Below are 25,600 nucleotides of genomic sequence, written 5' to 3' on the forward strand. Positions count from 1 at the left end.
ACATTTCTGTAACCTTCCTCCTCAGTAAATGTATCAAGTCTTACCTTGTCTTCGTTTGAAAAACAATGGTAAAGAGTGAAGGCCTGCTTAAGATCAGTTTATACATTTCCTTTATAGAGACACCTCTATAAAGTCAAACTATGAGTATACAAGAAATTATTCTAGGTTATTAAAAAAAAAACAAAAAAAAACACAACAAATAAACAATATCCTGCAATATATACAGTTATATTGTAAGAACACTAGGTTCATGAAATGTAATACCTGTACCATTAGGAATGAAAAAAAAAAAAATAACATAATTCCTTTATTCATAATCAATAGCTATTTATAGTGTACACATGTTAATTATGCTTGTAACTGTTGTGAATTTCCACAGGCATTGGTCACTATGGCAACATATGCCTAATGGAAAGGAAGGGGTTAACCATAGGGTCTTGTTATCTCTAAGGGTCTAGCAAGGATTCACAGGGAAGCTGGGGTTGCTAGGCAGAGCGAGTCCTGTAGTTAGGCAGAATTAGTGACATAGACTGTTGCTGAGGTCCTAGGCTAGCCAGGTCATTGAGTGACAAAGACTTGAGGCAACTTTGGTGTTGTCTGTTTGTGGTGTTCAATTGTTGTACAGGGTGAAGTCACCCTTGGGGTTAACATAACAGAGGATGGATTTCATTTTAAATCAGTGTTAAGAAGTGGTCAGGTTAATTGATAACTGACTGGCTATGAAGTAGTTAATAAAGTTATGTTAAGGGTTAATATGTGAAATGTTATTGCGATTCTAAAGTCATGTTAAATTAATGTTTAGTTGTTAATGCCCTAATGTTTTAAATAGATACCACAGTCTAGCTCATCAATTAAATGAAACAGTCTTTTTTTGTGTTGTCTCTTTTTTTTTTATTATGGAATATTACCTACCAGACTTACAAAACTTTGCCTTAAAGGGACACTATAGTCACCAGAACAACTGCAGCTTATTGTAGTTGATCTGATGAGTATAGTCAGACCTTGCAGTCTTTTTGCAGTAAATACAGTTTTTTTCAGAGAAAAGGCAGTGCTTACATTAAAGCCCAGTGGCCACTCCTCAGAAGGCTACTAAATGTGCTCCCTGGGGCAATGCAGCACAATGTGCATCACTTGTATTTAGGAGCTCCACACTCTGCATGGAGATACTTAACTTAGCTTATAGAGATGCATTGATTCAATGCATCTCTATGAGGAGAATGCTGAATGGCCAGGGTGGCATTTGGATCCGCCCTCTGCCCCACCTCCATGGCAATCTCAGCCAATACAATGATTTCTTATGGGAAATCATTGTTATTGGCTCAGATCATCACTTCTGATAATATTAGCCAAGGAGGAAGATCATGGGCAGAGTCAGCAGACTGTAATAAAGGTATGATTGTACAATATTTAAGGTGAAGGGGGGGGGGCTAGATAGTGTTTTTAAAACTATAGGGTCAGAAAATATTTTTGTGGTCATGACCCTATAGTGTTCATGTAAGGTTACTCATTGTATTGGATTATTATTACCAATTGAAGATTTTTGCACCATCCCATTAAATATGACCATCTAGCAGGGTTGACTCTAACCCCAAACTATGGCTCTGTATTCAAACAATGCTGAGAACTGTGTTTGATTCTCACTTCCAATTACATTTCTAAATGGTTTAAGCCAGGCACCAGCAGTCTTTGCAACTCCAGCAGCACAGTGAATGACTGGCTGAACGTGACAGTAGTCATAGTGCACAGCAGATGTAGTAAGATAGATTATATATCCATGCATTTAAACACAATGTTTTTATAATAAACAATTCATGAGTTCACTTTACTTTATTGAGAAAAAACATCAATATACATTCTGACTACTGTTCTTCCTACAAACGCTAATCACAAATGATTTTTCTTTGCATACTGCATCATGCAGCTGTCAGTAAAGCCCTATAGATCACAAATGGAATTGCTCCTAAAGCAATTGAGAGGAACAGATCAAGTAAGGACAAGGCGCAGCGTGCGGTATAATTTAAGAGGCCACAAGATATCAAAGGCACGCTATTTTTTAACCAGCATTTCTGGTTCATCACGTACACCACACTGCAGGAATATAACTAAGGATCATCACTGGGGACTGCTAACAATGGCAGGTCTACCTGCAATCAGGTGTTCTTTCAATAGAGCATAAAGCAGCAATCTCTATGATGTAAGTGGCAAGTGTTCTTGAATATCCCAGAAAAGAGGCCAAAATCTTTAAAACCTAGTTCTATACTTGGATAGATAAAAATACACTATTTGTATTTGATTTTTTATTGTAGTCACATTATTCAAGATATGATCATCATTGGATCATTGAGCTAGTTTAATATACAATAATATGACTTTAAAAATACAAACGAAGAATATTCATACCTAAAAGCAATTCAGTTAGTGCATAGTATCTGCAATTTTCATCCCTTGATTCCTACACATAAACAAAAATGTTGAATAGTTATAATTGCAGATTCTTTCTTCTACAGTTTAGCTGTAAGCACCTGGTCTACTAACGCAAACCACATTTGTAAATTGTCCCATCACATACATTTGCATCTCCTTAACCTTAGCTCCAGGTGAGAATATGACATTATCATCCACCAGGTCTAGGAACCAGTGTTCATTTTGTCGACTAACAATTGTAGTCAAATTGTTGTCAACTAAAATGTTTGCGATATAGGTGACTAAGACTATAACAATTCAGATGACTAAAATACGACTAAAACAAAAATGGCTTTTTAGTCAAAAGACTGTGACTAAAACTAAATTGAAATTTGCCACCAAAATTAATACTGCTAGGAAGCTCCAGTGTTTGCAAGGAAGCAACCATTATGCCATGTGTCTTCACAAGAGATAGATAAGGGCTTTTTACTAAAGTTGTGAACTGTTCGAAATTTGAATTGAATATCTAATTTTAGACCATAATTTTGAATTGACAATCTGATTTGCAAAATGATTCCTACTGACTTATTGGGTCCTAAAATCTGAAATTCGCTTTGAATTCATGGCAATTCGCATGTTAATGAATAACCCTGATAGTGCAAGGCACTTTTAATGAGATGTGTATTTAATTCTTTATTTTTAGAATCTGCAATAATTGATCAATATTGTGTTTATTATATAAAACAATTATTTTCAATATGTGTGCAAGAGCACCTGCACCTATGCTGATCAGGCACAAGAAATACTCTATTTCCACCTTTATTCTTATTGATTATTTTTCAGAGCTTCATATTAAGTCATATTAGAGACTAATGCTCATCATTGAGGAACTGGGTCTTGATCAATGGGAACTGGGTCTGTTTGGCATCTTGGGGGCTGCTCCTTAAGGTCCTGGGGAGGACGTGGTCCGAGGAGGGAGAATCCTCACTGCCCAATGGTTACTGAGACAAGTGAAGTGAGAGACAATGGAAATTATATGTCTCTCCGTGGTGGGAACAGGATGTGTATGCAGATTTGGCTGGAGCTGGTGCTGGATTAACAGATGGAGAGAAGGTTGTAAGGAGGATGAAGAAAGACTTGATCAGAGGCTTAATTAAAGGCTGAAGATGGAGCAAAGACTAGATGAGAAGATGGAGAAGAATGGATCAAAGCTTAGAGAATCAGGGACTTCAGGTGACAGTAATTTGATGTAGCTACAATGAGAAAAGCTGGTTGCATAATCCATACAATGTAATGTAACCTGTATACCGCACCCCCAGCAGCTAATATACCCCAAGATAAACCCTCACTTGCTCATTTTAACCTCAACAGACCTCTGGACGGAAAGTTACCCTTTACCTCCCCCCAGTGCAGCCAGTTACCCCTTATTCTTCCCCCAAATGAAGCCAATTACTAGGCCACCAAGTACCTTAACCCCAAATGGACCAGAGACCCCATACCTGCAGAAAGATATTGGGGACATGGGACACATTACACAAAGCCAGCAAACATCACACATACACATTTCACATGGCATGTAGACATAACATACACACAGCCAGCAAACTTATCACAAATAGTACAAACAGCCAATACACAGCACACACTACACACAGCCAAAGAGGAGGAGAGGGGTCTGGAAGTACAATCCCTGCGGATCCTGGTTTCTAATGGTAGGTAAGCAGGGACAACATCTTGCTTTCCCTCTGTATGTGACTGTTAACAGGCAGCAGAGTGCAATACTCCACATCCACTGCCTGTGTCAGTGTTAAAGGTCCTACCTGTGATATCCAAGTAGAGGATAAGGACATATTTTTATATTTGGTAACTTTGTTATTAATGTTTCTAAGCAAACTTTAGATGCTATTTTTTTTAGTGCACACTAATGTAATATGCTGTGCAGGTCTATGGAGCCAAGATGAAGGTGCTCACTTCTAGGATAGAGGTAAAATCAGCAATGTAGATTTCTACATTTAATTAAATTCCTATGACTTTATACAGGTTCCTCCAATTCATCTGTCTACATCTATATCCTTTTCAATTTGCTATCCCATGCTATCAGACTCTCCCATAACCTCTTGAACTCTAAGAAGTTACAGAAAAAAATCTTTTAGGAAAGCTTACCAACTTCCCGGGTAACGTTTCTCCCATTTTAGTGCCCTCATTAGTTCCCTCGCGTCCAAAGCCTAGTTCACTCTCTCTAGTGCCATTGTTTGGATCTTACACACACCACATTTACTAGCTTATTTCAACACAGGCATCTTATCCATCAATCAGTACTCCCTCTTGCATGCTGTCATTTCTCTTGTGTGTATTTACCCCTTCCTCATAGATTGTAAGCTCATTGCTCACCTCTTGTCTCTGTTATAATCCGTATGTTAATTACTTGTTAATTATCCCAAATTTTATAATTGTAAAGCGAGATGGAATATGTTGGCACTATATAAATGCTAATAAAAAAAATTAAGAATATATCACAACTATAATGAGTCACTCACAGATTTGTTGTTCCTTCGTTATGAGACCCTTTCCCATCCATTAGGAATTGTTATTAATCTTTGCTCAGGATAGTTATAGGACTAACACAGAGTAAACACAGGTGTTATTAAAAGGCTCTATGAGGAGAAGAAGAGTGCAAACCTAAATGGGGTAAAAAAAAAATCCTGAAGGTCGTAAAACTGCAAGTAGTAAATTTTGATCAAGCGATAAGATAAAATTATGGCAGTGACTGCCATGTTCCTTTCCTTGTTCTATGCTGCAGATTTTGTTTTGAATTATTCTTCTCTTGCAACGAAAATTGGAAATATTTTATGTGAAGTTAACATCGGGACTTCATCCTGTCTATATGTCCAATATAAAAAGATTGAAAGAAAAACTCTGGCAGTGATGAGGGTAGAAAGAGCCAGACTTAGGGGTATAAATAATGGTGAAAAACAATAAAAACAGTGGCTAGTATATTTAAGAAAGCTTGGAGGTCAGATAATAAGATGAAGTAAGGTCGAGGGGGACAGACAAAATGCTTTGGACGAAAGGGAAGAATAGAAAATTAAATACTACAAGGTAAGAATAGTATCAAATACCAGACAAGCAGTGAATAGGTTGGAAGATCGATGAATAGAGATTACATCCAGAAACTGGGAGAGGAAGCAAAATACTATTAAAGAAGAAAATGGTGCTAGATAGAGTGCTGACAAAAAAGGTAGAGACTGCAGGAGGCAGGATGGACTAGGGAGATGGATATAGTGTAGAAAAGGTATGGGAATAAAAAAAATGGGGCGTTCAGAACAAGAAGCTCATGGGTGTGAGAAAGAAATGCACATGAGAGCATTTAGTTTCAGTATGCTGTGAACAGGTATAAAGCCTAGCGACGTAAACAAAGTCCCCATATCTGAAGATGAAATATAGTTACAGTTTATTTAATCTACCCAAAGTGACAGCTCATCATCTGAATTCTGAATGACTCTTTACCTCCAACGTTTGCTTTTTTCCTACTATAATTGCAATGCCAAGAAATGTCCTTGGAAGTGGTGAGTTATGACCACATACAGTGTATTTGTTTATCATGTGCTTGAGAGAAGGATGGAAGTAAATAAATGTAGGAGCCCTACCTTCACAACCATAGTTTGGGGAAGAAGTAAAGGTCTTTAGGTATTGGAAAATTGTCATTGATTGAGGAGAGTGGAATTCCAATGCCTTCAAATCTGCACTTTTAATTAGCTTCCCTGTATTTCCTACATCTGTAGTTGCAATTTTCAAATGTTTAAGGGTTATTCCAGGTTGAAGTACAATCAGGTTGACATAATATATGCAAAAATAATAAATAATGCATTACAAACATAAAAATGTACTCACATTTTGAAGTTCCTGCAAATCTCCAGAGTTCTCACCAAACCAGGAAGTGAGCTTGCCAGTCATGATGCTCATTTAACATTGTATAGTTCAAAATAGGAACATTTTCTAAATCAGCTATGATTTCAGGTAGGCTACTCTGGTCTTAAATGTGAAATTCACTTTTAATTCTAACATTAGTAAATTATCCTGACAGAGTTTTATCATTTACCAATAGGGTTATTCGCTAAATGAGAATTCAAAATTCATTTCAATTTTATCACAGAGTAGAATGCTCTACCCGGGTGTTCCCACCTCCTATAACCTTTGATCCTGTACTAGCACGATATTTAGAATACCACAATACAAACATAAAGTGGCTCGATCCTCCTTTTCCTACAAAGCACCACAATTATGGAATAACCTCAGGGACACAGTCAAATCTTCATTAAATCTAAAATATTTTAATAGGTCTATGGCAATATATCTCAGCACAGAATGCACCTGTCATGGTTAAATATATGTATTACCTGTTATGTATTACATTATATACGTGTGTATAAATATATAGTTTGTATATTGTATTTTTGTAATATTGTATGCGGTTATCCTACAACAATGCAATGTTTTGTGGACAAAGACCCAGGACATACTTGAAAACGAGAGAAATCTCATTGTATCCATCCTGGTAAAATAGTTTATAAATAAATAAATAAATATAATGCATTAAATTACTTCCTTACTACTAGAGCAACAAAATAGTTAATAACAAAGTTTGGTGTAACAAAAAGGCAATCAAACCTGATATGCAAAATGTAGAACATTGAGTAATCAATCAACATGAAATACAGTCTCTAAAAGAGATGACCACAAACTGATTTTCTGCTTTCTTTGCGCTCCTTCAGGAACAGATAAGTATATTTTCTGTGGCTTTGATACATATCTTAACTAAATGTGGAGATTTTATTTGTGTGCATTCACAACCATTCACACACCCGAATACCAGACTTTATTTCAATATATGACTTTATTTTAAAAGTATGTTTGAGGCTGTTTAGAGACTACTATTCGGTTGCCCTGTTTGTTACCTTTTGAATTCGGCGTGCACGAATTTCATTCGCGATCGTGTTCTATAATTATCTTCTCTTCTCTTTCCGTCCAAAATCCTGAATGACGTCACGCGTTGCGTGAGATTTTGGCACTAGTTGGTTCGCAGCTAGTTATTAGCACCCATTTTCTCCTCAGTTTACCTCAGGAAAGTACACTATTGTTTCTATTTGCATTTTGCAAATGGTTTATCTCAGTTTATTTCACATAACCGGTTAGTAAGCTTATTTGAATTTGGGAATTGTCCAAATTGTTTTAATTTCTTTATTTACATACTGTTTTGCTGTGGTTATTAGCTTAAAATAACCAAAACCACCTGCTTCTGACCTTTCTATCCCTGACTTTATTTCAGAGAAACATTTTCAAACTATTTTAGATAATATTGTAATTAAAATGGTATCTAATGCCATTTTAACAGCTATGAACTCTATGCAAGAGACTTTTGCAAATATTGTGGCTGTGGCAGTTTTTGTCACCCAGAAAAGGAAGCATTCCTTGAAAACATTACTGACTCCACTAAGCATGCTAAAAGTTACCCTTCTAAATATGATTTAAAAAATAAGAATGACATGTACCACTACCAAAAAAATTACAGTGTATAATTACATCTCTCTCTAAAACCCTCTGCTTGGGGCGATACCAAATAGGCGTGGAAGGGTATATTGAAAGAAAGAAAACCGGATCTTTACATACCTCCTCAAGTGACTTTATCCACAAACTCGGATTCAGATGAGAAAAAGTCTGTTTCTTTGGACGCTAACTTTGCATACGAAGAGTCTAATAATTGCTCTAATGCTGACATTACAGAATCAATCATTCTGGATTAAAAAGGGTATCCCCTTTTTCCATCCAGACTATATTAAGTTCAGTTCAGGATGTTCAGTCCTGCAAATGGATCCCTACTTCCCCAGTAGGGAAATGTATGGAGCTCTAGAAATAGCAGCTCAGAATAAATTATGGACAGTGTGCGCTAGACCTATACTTCCTAAAAAGGTTTTACAGACCACAGAATTGAATCCTACCATATGACAATGTCTTGATAAATCTAGGAAGAACCCTTATAAGGGAATTTACAGATCTAAGAAATCCTATCAGGACAATCTGTTGGACGTCGCTGATCCTATAGCTAAAATGATGGAACTCACTGAGGAAGCAGGAAAAAACCTCTACAGTTGAATCTGACATTGTGAGCTGATGGATTCAAAGAGCCATTTGCCTGTTAGCGCAATTAGCTTGGCCTATGTTTAGTGAATGTAGACAAACTTCTAGTTCATCAAGAGGTGTCAGATTAAATCTCAAAAGAGACTATGATACAAGTGCCTATCTCATTCCCAGGTTTAATAAGCAATCTATTTCTGGTAAAGAAAAGGGATTCAGGTCACACACCAGTGTGTCATCAATCTACCTTGTTTAAACAGAAATTCATTTCCTTCAAGACCTCTTAATTTACAACAATTGGATGATAAAAATAGATCTGAAAGATGTGTATTTTTCAGTCCCAATACATCCATAATACCAGCATTATTTCCAGTTTATATGGAGGAACAGGAAATGGCAATTTACTTGTTTGCCATTTGGTCTTTCTTCAGCTCATGAAGACTGCAACTAGAGGTGTGTTTGGAAGTAAATGAATATTATTATTATTCATAAAGCTCCAACAAGTTATGTAGCACTGTACAATGGGTGGACTAACAGACATGTGTTTGTAACCAGACGAGTCGGACACACAGGAACATAGGGATTGAGGGCCCTGCTTAATGAGCTTACATGCTAGAGGGAGTGTGGTAATGTAACACAAAAGGTAAGGGTAGGGTAGAAAAGTAGGTTGCTAGGATAGTGTTCATTGAGGGCTTAGTGTTTTGTTTTGATGACAGTTGCAGGAGAGGAATCAGGGTGCGGGGAGGAAAAGCTGTTCACAGTTTAATTGATATGTTTTCCTAAAGAAGTAAGTTATCAGAAAACAGTTTTTAAAGTAGTGTAGACCAGGTGAAAGTCTAACAGAGAGGGGAAGGGGGTTCCATAGGAACGGTGCAGCCCTAGAAAAGTCTTTAACCCCTTAAGGACACATGACATGTCTGACACGTCATGATTCCCTTTTATTCCAGAAGTTTGGTCCTTAAGGGGTTAAGGTGAGCAGCAGAGGAAGGAGTGCTGACAGAGGTTAGATGTAGGTCTCCGGCAGAGCATAGAGGCCTAGATGGGACATATTTGTGTATTAGTGAGGATAAGTAGTTTAGAGCAGCATTGTGTAGAGATTTGTAAGCAAGTATCAGTTGCTCAAACCTGTAGTTTCTCTACTACACGGCAGAGGGGTAAAACTAATTATTTACCTAGGTGACATTCTTATAATGTCTCAAGAGGTCCATTCTATTTATACACACATGCAATGGACCATCTCCTTGCTCACAAATCTAGGTTTCATCATCTTCACATTTCAGAAATCTTGTCTCTTCTCAACTTCTTATTTATATTTGGAAACCTTTTCTTCTTGTCTCTACTCAGAGTCTAATGATAAACTATGTCTACGGCAGGTGTTGACCCCTTTGCTTTTAAAGCTCGCTCCTCCAGGAGAGATATGTCAACTAAGTTTTTCAAGCTGGAGATTATTTACGGACATATGCAAAGCAGAAGATTGGTCCTCAGATTCAACTTTTAAAATATTTTATTCAAACTTGAAATGCATGCATCTTCAGTAATTGTTTCTAATCATATATTTTATGTTAGTTTTTAACATGCATAATACAAACCTCCTGAGCTAAAATTATCTTCTGTCTTTAATAAAATCTATATTTTTCAAGGGCGTGGCTTGGAGGCCGAGGAAGATGGAGGCGTAAACCTTGTGCTCCCCCACAGGCTCAGCAAAAATCCTAGCCAAAGCACAATATAATTCAGCAACCATGGGCAAAACTCATTGGGCCCGACACACCAACAACTCCCGCCGAACTGGCATCACAGGCCTCCGATGACTCAGAGGCCTCAAGCGCTTCCCGCCCTGCCTCACCACGTGGTGAACGGGATGCAGTACCTCCTCACACTCTCTCCCCTCCGGGGCTTCAGCTGGACTGGGTACAACTGATCCGAACACTACTGACCAAACAAGACCTGAAGGAAGCCAATACGGAGCTGCGTAACTCCATCACCACAGAGCTACACTCCCTCAGGGAGGACATCCAGGGCCTTCACATCAAATTGGCTCAACTGGAAGCGGACTGTGACCACATAACATCGGCACAATCTGCCAACACAGACGCACTACAATGCCATGCGGAGCAAATTAGACAAATGGCCCTCGACATGGAGGACCTAGACAACGGGGACGGAGACAAACTATCAGGGTGAGGGGGATCCTGGACAAGTTGGGCCAGATGACACTGATACTGGAAACCCTCATGGAACTGTTTAACAAGATCCCGGGCCGCCCCGCAGCCACCCACATCGAATTTATCAGGATGCACCAGGCACTGAGACCTGGGGGCCCGCCGGAGGCTCCCCAAGGGATGCCATTTGCTGCTTAGCTAGCCTCCAGCTGAAAGAGGACATCCTCCGCAAAGCATGGGGCACCAAGAAGGTCCTGCTTAATTGAGTGGACTTACATCTTTACCCGGACCTATCACCAGCAACTCTGGCCTACCGCAGGGCAATGAGACCTCTCACCAGGACCCTGCAAGCCAACAGGATCAGATACAGATGGAATTTCCCTACCAGATTTCAAGCCAAAACCACTAAGGGACACTTTATGGTTCGAAACTCAGAGAACCTGGGTGACCTACTTGAGGAACTCCAACTTCCACTCATCAGTATGACATGGTTGGATCCCATGGCCTTCTATGCAGTCATGCCAGGGACCCAGCGACCTCCGCCCCAACCTCCCAGCATCCGGAGGTCCCACCAGCAGGCCACACAGCCCTCAGGGACAGTCGCATAAGGCTAAGTAGGACGGGCACTGTACCTAACCGCAAGTACAACCCCTGGGGATTTTCACACTCGGGAGCCAGCTCCCTCTCGAACATTTCAGGGCTACAACCTACTGCTTAGCTTACTAATATGAATGGTGGGTGGGGGGAGAGGGGAGCTCTGGGCTAAAAGGCCTTCTCACATACACACGCTGCACATGTCAATGCTCTCTTAGAGCACAACTTAACTCATTCACACTGGGGGAGGGGGGATGAAGACATGGGGACTGGAAGGTGTACACTAACGAACACAGGCAAGTTGGGGTTCCAGAAGGGGGGGAGAATCAGCGGGAGGGCACTCAGCCCTGACTGGGCTAACTCATACAACCGGCATGCTTGTAGGGGCAGGGATGACGTATAAGCTACTCTAGTCACAGCTCTGCTGAGAGAAATCACAGGGGCCCACTAGCCACATGCGAGAAGGTGTCCAGTACACACAGAATGGTCCACATGGGAAATCTTAATCCTAACCTTAATTTCAACCCGAACACAGTTACAGGTACACACGCCACCAAAAGGGTATAGGGGCACGGAGCCTTTAAGGCTCTGATGATGCTTCTCTTTAAAGTTTAATGTTTTAGTTTAACGCTCTAATGTTATTTGTTATGATGCAAATGTACGCATCTTTTGCAGGCATCCACAATTGACACATGCTGCACACAACGGGGCCCTTGAGCCACACACCTCATTGACGAGGATTATGAACACGACACTAATCTAACACGTAGAGCCGCTCAGGGGAAACACACGACCCTGACTGACCAAGGTTTATTGTGAAAGATAGCGGACGTGCTTGCCTCGGTCCAGGCGCTGTGGGGGACCGGGAGGACTGGCTCCACCCGGAGACCTGGCCTACTTCCATTTCCCTACAGGAGATAGTGACCCTAGATAGGTGACCGAAACCCGCGGACAACAGGTGGTCGTGGGTGATACTGCTCCCCGTCGCTGATTCCTACACGTATCCACCTACACACACTGTGTGAAATCCATACTTTTCCACCCCACCCCAACATACCTCCCTTTGAAAAACCCTCCCCCACGATCCCTGGACTTGACGGAGACACAGGACTATTCACAGCACTGACACGCTCGCACGGCAGACCGGATGGCGTTGACTCCAAACAACCTCACCATTCTCTCCATGAATGGCAGAGGCCTCAAAAAAACAGAGAGATGTTCGGGGGCGCTGCAAGATTTCCATGTTAAACAAGCCTCTGTTGTCCTGATCCAAGAGACCCATTTTAAGGAGGGGAACAGCCCCAAACTGACCAACCATCACTTCCTAATGGGCTACTATAGTGACTACCGGGCAGGAACATCCAGGGGCACAGCCATATTGATCAGCAAGATGATTCCATTCCTAGAGGGGGGGCAAGAGACGGACCAAGAAGGCAGACATATACCTTCATGAATATCTACGCTCCAAACCACCGACAATATAGATTTCTCAAGTGCACATTTCGAAAGCTACAGTCATTTGCTGAGGGGGTCCTCATCGTGGGCGGCGACTTCAATGTGATGCTCGACCCTCGATGGGACTCCTCCTCAGGCACTTCACAAGTCCCGATGTCACACCTAAACTCGATTAAAGTCCTCTGGACCTGACCCAGACTGATAGATTGCTGGAGAGCACACCACCCCGTGAAATGGACTACACCTTCTTCTCACACCCACATAATACATATACCAGGCTAGACTACTTCTTTACCTCACATTACCACCTCACCTTGGTACGCAGTGCGGAACACAGAGTGGCAACGTGGTCAGACACCTAAATCCCCCACCCCCAACTTCCTCCAGAGCCTCAGATACAGACAACTACAGAGCTACATTCGCACCCTCCCTAAGGGGGCAACACAGACACGGGCCCCCTCCACCGAGCGCATGCGCATGGACCCAGACGGGGGAGAAGATGTGCGACTTAGCGCATCCCTGCTCGGTCTTCAGAAAGAGCCAAGAAAGTTCAAACTGCTGACACACTGGTACCGTATGCCGGTACTACTGAATACCATAGACCCTGACCACTCTAACCTCTGCTGCAGATGCGGCAAGGAGGTCGGCACCACGCTCCACCTTTGGTGGGAATGTGAGGCCATCCAACCCTTCTGGAGAGGGATACATGACATACTTACGACATTCTCAGATACACCACCCCCCCTCAATGCAGAAGCAATGCTTTTACACCACACAAAAAAAACCAGATCCCGCTACAAGAAAACACGAACTATAAGAATCCTAAATATGGACAAACAAGTGCTCCCACAATTCTGGAAGCAGTCACCCCACCCTTGACTATCTGGTTCTCCCAGATGGAGGAACTCAGGGCAATAGAGGAACTAACACCTCAGATGAATACAGGGAAATCTGGTTGCACTGGCTACTGACAACCACCAAAACAGAGTTTGCCAACAGGCTCAACTATCGACGAGATGAATAGACAGTGGGACCATAGGACAGTTTGGACCATGTCACTCCCTGACAGTACCCCACCCCTTAAGGAATACCCCTTCATCCACAACCTTCCCCCATGCAGCGAAACTCAGGGCAAAATACCCCCACAGTGGAAAGATGACATCCTGCTACATTAGATCACCAAAGTGACAAACATGACAAGGACACACTACAAACAAACCCCGAGTCACTTGGACATAGCACCTACAGGTATGTTACCAGGGCTGACACAGTCCAATGCTCGGCATGAGCTAGGAGGTACCTCAGGAGCACACAAACACACTGACCACCAACACATGCATAGATCTATGACATAGATCTATGACCAGACATTCGGGTCGCTACACCACTCTAGGTTACATCGACACCACAAGACCTTGACTGGACATTCATAAGGTTAACATATAGCTCCAAAAGTCAGACGAAGCAAAGCACGGGGTGTCCGCGATATGTAATAGACATGGAAGCTCTATTGTAATGCACTTGTGAGCTATAGTATCATCCTAAACCGAGACCTACGTGTTTCCTACTTGGTGCTAAAGTAGAGATCTACACATCTCGGTAACCGATTCACTCACTGTCGTGCCTGAAACCTGTGTGTTTGTTTGCACTTGTAAGTTATGTTGACATGCCAAACCGAGACCTGCGTGTCTCCTACTTGCCACTAAACTAGAGATCTGCGCATCTGGGAAACCACTTTACTCACTATTATGCCTGAAACCTGTGTGTTTGTTTGCACTTGTAAACCATGTTGTCATGCCAAACCGAGACCTGCGTGTCTCATACTTGCGGCTAAACTTGAGATCTGTGCATCTCGGAAACCACTTTACTCACTATTATGCCTGAAACCTACGTGTTTCCTCTTAAATATGCCAAAGATATTTACAAAAAAATAATAATAATAATCTATATTTTCTGTCACCTAAGCATAGGAAAATATTACATTTTAAGAACAAAGTCAGCTATGCAATTAGTTTGACTACTTTTGATCATTCACATTTGAAATTCACTTTGATTTCTCACTTTAGTAAATAATGTTGACAGAGTTTTATTTATTTTCTTACTGAGAGGAATATTCACTAAAGTGATTATTCAAAGTGAATTAAAATGTTTAGGTCAAAGTAGAGGACTAAAAGCAAAGCTGGCTTACTGAATATTTCCAATTCAGCTATTTTGGACTTAAATTTGAAATTTACTTGAATAACCATGTTAGTCTTATCTCATGTAATTGTTATTAATTCAAGGAAGGAGGTAAAAGTCAGAAAAACCTTTAGGCAAATGTAGTGTACAAATATATTATTAGAAAATTTTAAATAATTTTTTTTAAAAGTGTAAGAAACTGGCAGAAAAGAAAGAGATGCTCAGGAATAACCAGACGTACTACGTTTTGCAAGCCTATTAATGAAGCTTAAATTAAGCCAAATTTGCCTTTGATGATCAGGAAGTATAAATTCCACTTTGTTAATGTGGCACTGGTCAAACAAACAGAAACTTGCCCAGAGACTTTTAGCAATATCACCATTTACATGGAGCTTAAGGCAGGTGTGGCTAAGGCAATGATTGTTCACTTCCTTGTAGTCATACCCATTTATACAGTCAGTTGAAGCTCTGATAGGCTACAAGCAGTCAGCTGACACTCTCAATCACAGCTGTCCATTACTGCTCAGGCAATACTTCCTCATTAGCCAAAGCAGCACAGAAAGGATGGGCTCCTGGGGACTTTTTTTTAGCATTAAAACATGAAAACATTAAAAACTGTTTAATGCTGCATGAAATAACGATACTAACCAGTTTAGTGAGATAAAGCAGATACAATGCCTACAGTGGCCCTTTAACAGGCCTTTTATATAATCTGAAAGACAGAAGTTAAATATGCTGTTTTACTGTATCTTGACATTAAACATAAATATTTGAAACTAACCAGTTGTATTGTGATGTATAAATTAGAAAATCATTATACTCAATTAGTCACATGAAAAAAATAAATCCTGAAATGACCAGCTTATGACTCTGATGTTAACCAAGATGGTTGCTGCCAACAACATGTTACATTCATTCAATGTATAAGTAAACAATTTTAGTAGGTTACTCTAAGGTCCATGATGACTTCAGCTTCCTGAAGTAGTTCTAGTGCAAGGACCTGGCCTGTGCAGTATTTCAGCATGAAAACGACATTTTCATCCTTTATTTCTGCCAAAGTACAAATCAAAGCTCTGCCTAAAAATGAAACAGTAATGTTACTAAGCAGTTCCACTCTGGGATTGAGTTAAAAATGCATTAAGGAATTCTGATGTGGCATCACAGGCTTGTTTGAAAATATTCTACACTACAAAATAAAGAATTTCAAAGAATAATGCATTAATGGAAACTTTGTAACTTTTTTGATATTTTTGCATTAATTTTACATGCATTATCTTGATTACACTTTAATATAGTATGGACTTGAGTGTGTGTATAAACTTTATTCTGGTTCGGAAGGTGCCATGTTGAAGGATACACAGCAAAAGACTAGTGCATATTAATTACATTTACTTTAATTGGACTCAATGATAAGGGTTTTTGGATTTACATTTGCATATGCCTGCAATCATCAAAAAAGCAAAATCGTGTTTTAGAATGTTTGAATATATGTTCTTCACATTTCAAGGGTTTTACCCCCTTTTGAATGAGTGTATTGTAAGAGATGATGAAGAATCCTGGTTGTATTAAATTGTGAAAAGTGCACTTGGTGTGTGATTTGTGGTCACTTGGCAGGGATTCAGCAGAAGGAGTGCATATATTTGCATCTAGTATAAGGGGTCCATCCTTAACCATCGTACTCATTTGAATAGATCCACATGATGCAAACCATCTTTCTTTATCCTCACACAGAAAGAAATGAAATGTCAGTTTTATTTTTGTTAGAAAGTTTCTGGACCTACAGAGAAAGAAAACAATTACAATGGTACCATCTGATCTCCAGGGACCATCACTTATCATGAACTTCAAAAGGAAGCTTTAGAAAGGTAATGCTAATAATCATGTTTCTTAATTTAGTTATTATATTCTTTGCAGACTTCACTCACCAGGGAATTCCCATTAGGATTTTCTTGTACATTTAAAATAATTATACAATTTTTTATGTTTTATATTATCTATGTATTATATATTGTACAGCGCTACAGAATCTGATGGCGCTATATAAATAATAAAATAATAATACAAATATATACTCATATGTGTTGCTTCTTATATTGTGAGATTCATATGTGTTTCTTCAGCACTAATCCAATACTTACCAATATATGTCAGTTTTTTTAGATTATACCTATTTTTGTCTCCCATTTTTTTTATCCTCCATGGTAATGATAAATATGTCTTCATAAAATTCCATAATTCAAGAGAACGCATAGGACATACACATTCAAAATAAATATATATATAATTCTAGACCAGAGGTTGGCAGCCTTTAGTAATCCAGATGTTGTGGACTACCTCCCCCTGATGCTTTGTCATCATGATGGAAGATCTGGAGTGCTGAAGCTTGCCTATCCCTATTCTAGAAAATATAAAAGAATTGCAATGTTCTAAAACAAGGGTGCGGAACCTTCGGGCCTCCAGATGTTTGGGACTACATCTCCCTTGATGCTTTGCCAGCATTATGGCTGTAACAGCATTATGGGAGATGTAGTCCAAAACATCTGGAGGGCCAAAGGTTCCCCACCCCTGTTCTAAAGTAATCTATTCATTTCTAACCCCCACGGTCAGCAAATAGGTTTACAGCAAGAAAAAACAAGTTTAACTTTATGACTTGCAATATATATATCCTGTAAAAAATAAAAATATATATTTTTTATATATAGCTCAGATGCTTCCACTAATCGTAATGTAATCCATTAAGACTATGTGTATTTAAAAGCAGCATGTATAGCTTTTACCACTACACATTAAAATATACTGTCACATTAAAATATATTTTTGCAGACTGTCCTATAGACTGATATGTGCTTTACCCACATTTAGTAAAGTGACAGCATATTCTCAAAGAAAAACTTTTGCACTTTGTTTCTGTTATGATGACTAATAATGTGTTCACGATTGGTATTTGTATTAGCATCATTAATGTTCTTTAGTATATGGAATTCAAGACAGTAGTACAAATCATAAAACGGAAAGCATAAATAAATTAGTACATACATCCTTGCAGAGTTAAACAATAACATTTTATTGTAGTAATGCATACAAAGCCAAGGATCAAAACACAATCAATCTTGTTAAATCATACAGCACAATATATTGCATACATACAATTTTATTATATTCTGTAAATATACAGGAGTGGTAATGAGCACAATTCCATAATTAAGTACTTACATAAGCAGTAATAAATTCAATGAAGGGATGAGTTAAACAGTCCGTGAAATGAAAACAAAATGAAATACTAATACAATAAATGAACAGCGGTAGAATTTATATTGTATATTCAAATATTCATGTTTTAGCTGAAGCATAAAGATTGGATAAGATGATTGAACACAAATCTTTAGCCCATATCATATTAGAGTGGTGATTCCAATCACAAAATGCCACTTAAGAAAATCATTTGATGCTTGTGCATATTTCTATTATATACTGCCCAATTCAGCATGAATCTCAGATAGAACTGATTTTATGTTTACAGCTAGGTTTTACAATAAATATGTTGATTTTAATGACGTGGCTCTGTAAACTTGTCCTGCCTAAGACCATTTTGTTAGGATTCATAATACCCTACGTTAAGGAAAAAAAATATGGACTCGATAACCATTGAGTGTTTATTACTGTACGGATACAAAGTCTACAAAAAGCCACTATACCATAGCTATACAACATAGCTAGACCTTGTATTACATTTTGGGTATAATCCCAGTGAGGCACTTGGGTAAATTCTATTGTTTATGTATTTGTATATAGAAATGGACTCTTGCTTGAATTCACAAGTTAATTTAGTTAAGTGCCCTGAGATCATACATAAAGGGTAAATATGTTAATTACAATACTAATGGTCAGGCTTAGATTTCCTGAGTAAATACCCCGTATGTTTATGGTTTTCCAATACTCTTAAATATGAATATTATGCCAGCATAGGATTTATTGGTTTTATTTGAAAATAAGGAAAACATTTTAATGTCTATATTATCATCTATTCATGTATTAAACAAAATGACCATCCATTATATTGTTCCTTACTGCCACTTTCATTTCGAACTTTCAGTAGAGGGTTTTCAATGGAGAGCTATTAAACTGGAACTTGTATTCATCCACATGTAGACTGAAAACCTTGAGAGTTAAAGTGGACCTGTTACAATCTAAAGGATTTTAGAGATCATTTAAGATTATATATAGGCCATGTTAAAAAGCAAAATATCAATGTGTTAAAAAGTAAATTTAAATGTATTATAGTTTTAAAGTTATTACATGCCAATTGTGATGTTCCTATTTTATAAGGAATTTCATGCAAATGAACCTCCTTTATTTAAGATCCAAATCATAACATAGAATATTTTAATTCAAAGTATAAATTTTCTCAACTATAACATTTATATAATTTATTTTTAGATTAAAATAATTTGACAGCGACCGTGCATGTAACAGTTTAATGATATAAAAGCATGAAGATTTAACAGAATCGATATTACAATGGGATAACACTTAACCTATTGCAGAGACATTTTATTAAACAAGACTCTCAGTTTATCCAGTTAATATTACGATAAACACTAATTATAGTCCAGGTTCTGATTATCTGCAAAGCACTGTAAAATTGGTCCAACTTTAAGGCTCAAAAAACCTAGTGAACTTCCTTTTCAGCTACCATCTACAACACAGACATGTATGCGCAATGTATAAAAAGTACCATATTTCGAAACTATTGTATTACAAAAAAAGCATGGTTTGAAAACACAACTGAACGCCTTATTAAAACACAACATAGAAAATTGCTTGCACATTAAAGAGTGACACATATAACTTGTCTGTATATAAATATCGACAGACGCTAAATATTTCCACTGTTTAACAGCTTTTACCAAATGTCAGTACTGAAACCTTAACTTGAACATTTTTCTAAACAAGCAAAGATTACAGTGAAACAAAGAGGAAGATAATTACTAAGTAATCTACATGGAGAATAATGTCAGTGACATTCTGACCTTCTGTGCAAAGGACAAAGTCAGAATTACATTAAACTTTATCATTGGCTTGGGGATCTCATAATGAAATTGTATTGTGTAAAATCTTTTTTTGGCCTTTCAGAGAAGTGAAGAATTAGTACTGATTAAAATTAGAATTAGGAAACCAATCACATTCACTTTTTAAACTAAACTTGAAACCAATATACAGAGTGATCTTAATACAATCACAAGGAGATTAAAAAGATTGATACATTTATTTAAAATAACTTTGGTAAAATTAATCTTCAATAATTTGCTAATTTCATACACTATCCTGCTAACATGTGGAACACCCCTTGGTTGAACATTTAACGAACAAGGAGCAAGTTGTAATCAAATATTACAAAATGTATACATATATTTCTAGAACATCCAATCAGAGCATGTAGAAAACATCAAGTGAAAGGGGGGAGGGAGGGAGGAGGGGTTATACAAAATGTAAAATGTTACCAAAATTAAACAAAACAAAATATGTTTTACAAGATTTAAAGTGTGACTGAAAAGCATTTTGCTATTTGGTTAAATAGTGTCTAGGCCAGAGGTAGGTAACCTTTGGCAATCCAGATGATGTGTACTTCATTTCACATAATGCTCTTGAAGCCATAATGCTAGCAAAGCATTAAGAAAAATTTAATCCACAGCACCTGTAGTTGCCTACTCCTGATAGGCAGCTTGCATACACAATTATCTGCAATTTTTCTTTTTTGTATTCCTTACATACACATCGTGTGCATGACAAGCAATCAACTTACAAAATACTAAATGTATCTAACTAAAACACAGTGATATTGCCTAAAAACAGAGATTGTAGCTGGAACACTAACAATTTTGATCAGATAACACTTATCCTATCATCTTTTTTCCCTTCAAAAATTATCTAATCAAACCACGTCAGGCTTGGTCATTTATTTTTTGGACAACTGTGTTTGACCTAGATGAGAAGAAAGATGATGTTGCAATGAATGCAATAGCTGCACGGTTTTGTTTTGCTACTGTAGTTTTAAGGACTTTCTGGATAAAATGTGAGCTGTGAAACCAATGTCAGGAAGGTGTAATGAAAACAGATTCACTTTTAATTAGAGGCATGTATTTGGCATCCTACTGCCATTGTTAATTACAGTAATGACTAGTGCAAGAGCAGGACATTTACGTGCAATTTTCTCCACAGAAGCATCCTAGAGCCATGGCATCTGATATTTACTAATTCTTCTGGGTGCCACTCAGACTGTGACTGTAATCTTTAGGGCTCAAAAAACCTGATCCCTTCTTTAACTCAAGGCTCCAAGGAATTCTATAACTAATCTTTTAGAATTCAACTAGTTACAGTTTAAACATTTCTAACATGTATACATGCTAAACTGGTTAGAGTTTAAACATTGTTAACACGTATACACGGTAAAGCCATTTTACCATGTATACATGTAAAGCCCACCCTCCCGGTATACAAGTCCAAGAAGTCTCTGAATACAAAAGACGACCAGAGAATCACGGCAACTATAATTTAGTAACATCTTGTGGCCAGATGTTGAGATGTTTAATTTAATTTAATGGGTTGCCACAATATCTCTATGAACATAATGAAGCTTACTTACTTGCACAGAAAATGGCAGTGAATTTTAAAATCCAAAAATAAACAAAAATTGCTGATTTGTAAACATTCTCCAGCTTGGATATAGTCACAGTTTTACTATTTTAGCCTTACTTTTCAATTTATTTTCAATTTACCCAAATTCACAATTTAATGAATAAACCTGAACAGTTTTTCTTTAAAATTTGTGATGGGTATCATGTGCTTTGTTTAGGCACATTTTTAGCCATATTGTTAGCTGACATGTTTCAAACACACAGCAGTCCCAAGATCTATCTTCCATTAGCATTTGACATTAGTAGAAATATACATAGTAAAACTGGATATGATGGCCAGGTGGGTCTCAACAACATTTCACATTTTATGAAATTAATTTCCATTTGAATTTAAATAGGAATACCTGACTAGAATTCTCTCTACCTCCATTACTGTAGGTAATATACAACAAATATCACAGGGTTTTAGCAAATTATAGTAGCTAATGAACCATTATCCTAAATAAGTAATGCAAACATCAAATGTCATTGAATAATGATGTGGCAAATGTTGGGTCAAATCTGAATACTGTTGTGTGAAACTTGTGGTCAAATCCCTTTCTCCCTCACCCTTTGGATGCTATTTGGAAATGTGTTAAGCACCATAATATAGACCAGCTTTCCAGTTTCCAAGAACCAATATAGTCAGTACATATAATAAAAATAATAACATGAAAAAATACAGTTCAATATACATGTGGGGCATCTTCACTCTATTGCCCAAGGCTTAAAGATACATTTCCCTTAAGTGTTTATATTGTACCATAAAACAAGTCAAGGGAAAAAAAACAGTATATGTAGCTTGTTAGACATTTATTGGGATATTATGATTCCACTTAATTGGTAATGTTTATTAAATCCCATTAACTGTTATTGTAGGTTAAACTTCAATTGAGATTTGACCAGTGGAAAAACAATAGGGAAAATATTTAATTTCTCTATGATTATTCAAGGAAGTGATCAGCTGAAAAAAATCCAATTTAAAAACAGATTGCACAAATACATCCTATGCATTATTATACAGTCCATATTTAAATTTAAGGGGACACAAATTTTATAAAAGTTACAGTTTTGCTCAAACTACAGTTATACTTTTTGATTCTTATTAATGATGCTGAATCATATGCAAAACACAATTGGTTTCAAAGCATACAATATGCGTGCAGCTCTTAACAATTGTGTGTGTCTTGACGACATTCAAGCAAATCCAATATGTGTGGATATTTGAACAAGGATTTAGTATTTGAAAGAATGTTCTTTTACAAATTTTGAAAACAAGATCAGGGCTGCCAGTTCAGTTTGTGGACTTTACTTCTGTACATTTTTCTTTTCTCTTGATTATTATTATTAATAGAACACGTTTTGTTTAAATGAAAACTGTCCAAAAATTGATCATGATTTAAGGGTCTGCACAACTCTGGACAAATAAAAGCATCATGAATAAGCAAAGCCAAAGATTTATATGACATATAAAGCAGGTCACCTATGGTTAGTAACATCACATTCATATCCAAGATTCTTTAGTAAAGCCTTTATATGAAGAATGTTGCCATAGCCAAACTTACTAAAATTGCTTTTTACAGACTTGCTTTGGGAAAATATGCATCAATTATAAAGAGCTAATTAAATCTCAGTGACACAAACATTCTAAACATCATTCATTAAACAGCAGTAGGAATATATCAAGCATTTATAGAGGACATGAAGTTATGAGACCTCTGTTTAGTGAGTGAGGCATTAAGATTCAATGTTGATAAGATTTAAAATATCTCCATAGATCCACCACCCAGTATAATTCTCATCATCGTCTTCCCTTTGAATTTTGTTGTTGTTAGTTTGCTTTCTATTCCTCAGATCTCACCTTTCCTGATCCCTTCCTAGGAACATGTCTTTCACCTCCAAAGAACCTGCCCAGTGAATCAAGAAGACCTGTGTCCTGTGACCTGTGCCGTCCATGGGCTCCATAGCCATGCCTGTGGTGGTCTGAGGTGCTTGCTGTTGCCATTTGCTTTGATCCGTGCCCACGAGACAGTTTCTGTGATGCCATCAAATCCGAGTCTTCAGAAGTTGATACACTGTCTTCTTGGATGGTTTGAAGCTCATCTGACTCACTTGGCCGATCTTTGAAGGTGTTGTCCTCCCTTCCTGGTGCATCTCGGGAAAATAGGCGGACCAAGTGTGGGCGAGAGGCAGAGTCAGCTGTCTTGGCATTCGTCCCAGCATTCGGGGGATCTTCTGTACTCATGGAGTCAGTCACCGCCGTGCCCTTAGACGAGGTGCCATTGTTCTGGTTCACATCTGCTGCAAATAATAAGTGTGAGATGTGAATGCAAGGCTGTCAAAAGAATACAATGATGCATTCATTTCTATATATTCAGTTAGCCATGTTATTCAAAGAACTCGGAACATGTTCTTTGCCTTCTCTAACAAGAATTTAACAGAGGTACTAGATAAAGCCTTATGAGGAAATCAATACTTTAGTAAATGCACTTTGGTTTCTTTCTGAAAAGAATTTGGTTCGTAGCTTGTTTGACCACATATATATTTTACAAATTCCTAATTTATTTTAAACTCAACAAAAGTAGTTAAGAAAAATCACCAGGATCTATCAAGCATACATAAAACACATATTTCACTAGCATTCACTGCAATGTCAGTTGTATAATGGCACAAATGGCAAGTTTACAAACTTTATAAAACTTTTAACTAGAATAATCCAGCTTTGATTGTTATTTTACATCTGTTTTAGTATATGTTCTGTTGTATAGCAATAATCTGTGTATGCAAGCAAGCCACTAAAGAAATACAAGATAACCTAGTTTGATAACCTAGGTTTCATAAATCCCAGCGCATCAACAGAACCTCTTTACAGAAGAGCTCAAACGAATTGTAATATTTATATATGCATTTGTGATACACTTGAGTTTCTTGTGCTTCAAATTACAGATTCACTTTGCATGGAGTTCTGCACGGATTGTTATTCAAACAGCATCTGGTCAAAAGGCAATTAAAATCTAAAGCACTCAGAAAAGAAGTCATTTAATTGAAGCTGACCTGGGGAACAAGGTTCATGTAAGTGCTGTTACGTTTGTAAGAAAACTAATTATCAAAGAGCAAAACTACTCACAAGAGCAATCTCTGTAATATATACACATGTCTAGTCACAGCACCCAGGAGAAGAAACTTCAAAACCAGTGAAAAGGTTTTAAAACACTAGAACAATAACATCTGATAAATTGTGCTTGGTTTTGCGGATGCATTGTGTTCATAATGAATACAATGTATATTTATTAGTTTCAGTGTTGAAAGACTTCTTACACTGGGCAGGGATAAAAGACAGAATTACCTTAGGGATTCAAATGTAGTCACGGTTTCAAGAAAACTAAGACTGTTTAGTTCATGTGTGACTTCTTCCAAAGTTACATTACTAGGTCTGCAATCTATCACGTTAACTTGTTCCTTTCAAAATCTTATTAATATGTAGATGCTCCCTGACTCTTATTTCCAACCCCCAAAAGAGGGGGGGATAACTTATATATGTAAAATAAAATAAATAGATACATGTGTTGGTGGGTAAATGAGTTAAATTAGGAAACAATGGAAGCATGCATGAGAGGGACACACTAGGTATTTAGCAAGTCTGAGAACTTACTTTGTAGAGCAATTTCGTACAAACAGATAAAAGTGTATCAAAGGCACAGTAACTGTGTAAAATACACAACCATATGGAAAGGCTACAGATTATGAGGATCCTAAAGGGCAGCACCAGTGGGCTGAATAGGGAGGTAGTTAACCCATGTAAATGGTTCAATTTTTAAAGGGTTATTCATTACTTCAAAGTGAAAGCTGAAATTTAAAGAGATACTATAGGCACCAGACCACTACAGATGAATGTAGTGGTCCTTGGCCCTGCAGCCTCATCAGTGCAAATGCTGTATTTTCTGATACGAGCACAACTGAGGAGTAAAGCTAAACAAAACGTTTTTTAATAGTTCTGGAGGGGGA

The 25,600-nt window shown here is 37.8% G+C and overlaps 1 protein-coding gene across 3 annotated transcripts in view; it reads right to left on the minus strand.

Moving 5' to 3' along the window:
* Positions 1–25,600, minus strand: part of MBP (myelin basic protein) — a 205,911-nt gene that overhangs the window by 23,445 nt on the left and 156,866 nt on the right. For 2 of the 3 annotated variants that reach the window (XM_063451638.1, XM_063451637.1), the window contains exon 4: positions 23,457–23,896. In XM_063451638.1, coding sequence (XP_063307708.1) covers positions 23,457–23,896 — 440 coding nt within the window. The remainder of the gene's footprint in view (positions 1–23,456; positions 23,897–25,600) is intronic. The other variant, XM_063451636.1, reaches the window with a different exon arrangement.

The sequence above is a fragment of the Pelobates fuscus genome, chromosome 4 (genome assembly GCF_036172605.1).
Source record: "Pelobates fuscus isolate aPelFus1 chromosome 4, aPelFus1.pri, whole genome shotgun sequence".
NCBI lineage: Eukaryota > Metazoa > Chordata > Amphibia > Anura > Pelobatidae > Pelobates > Pelobates fuscus.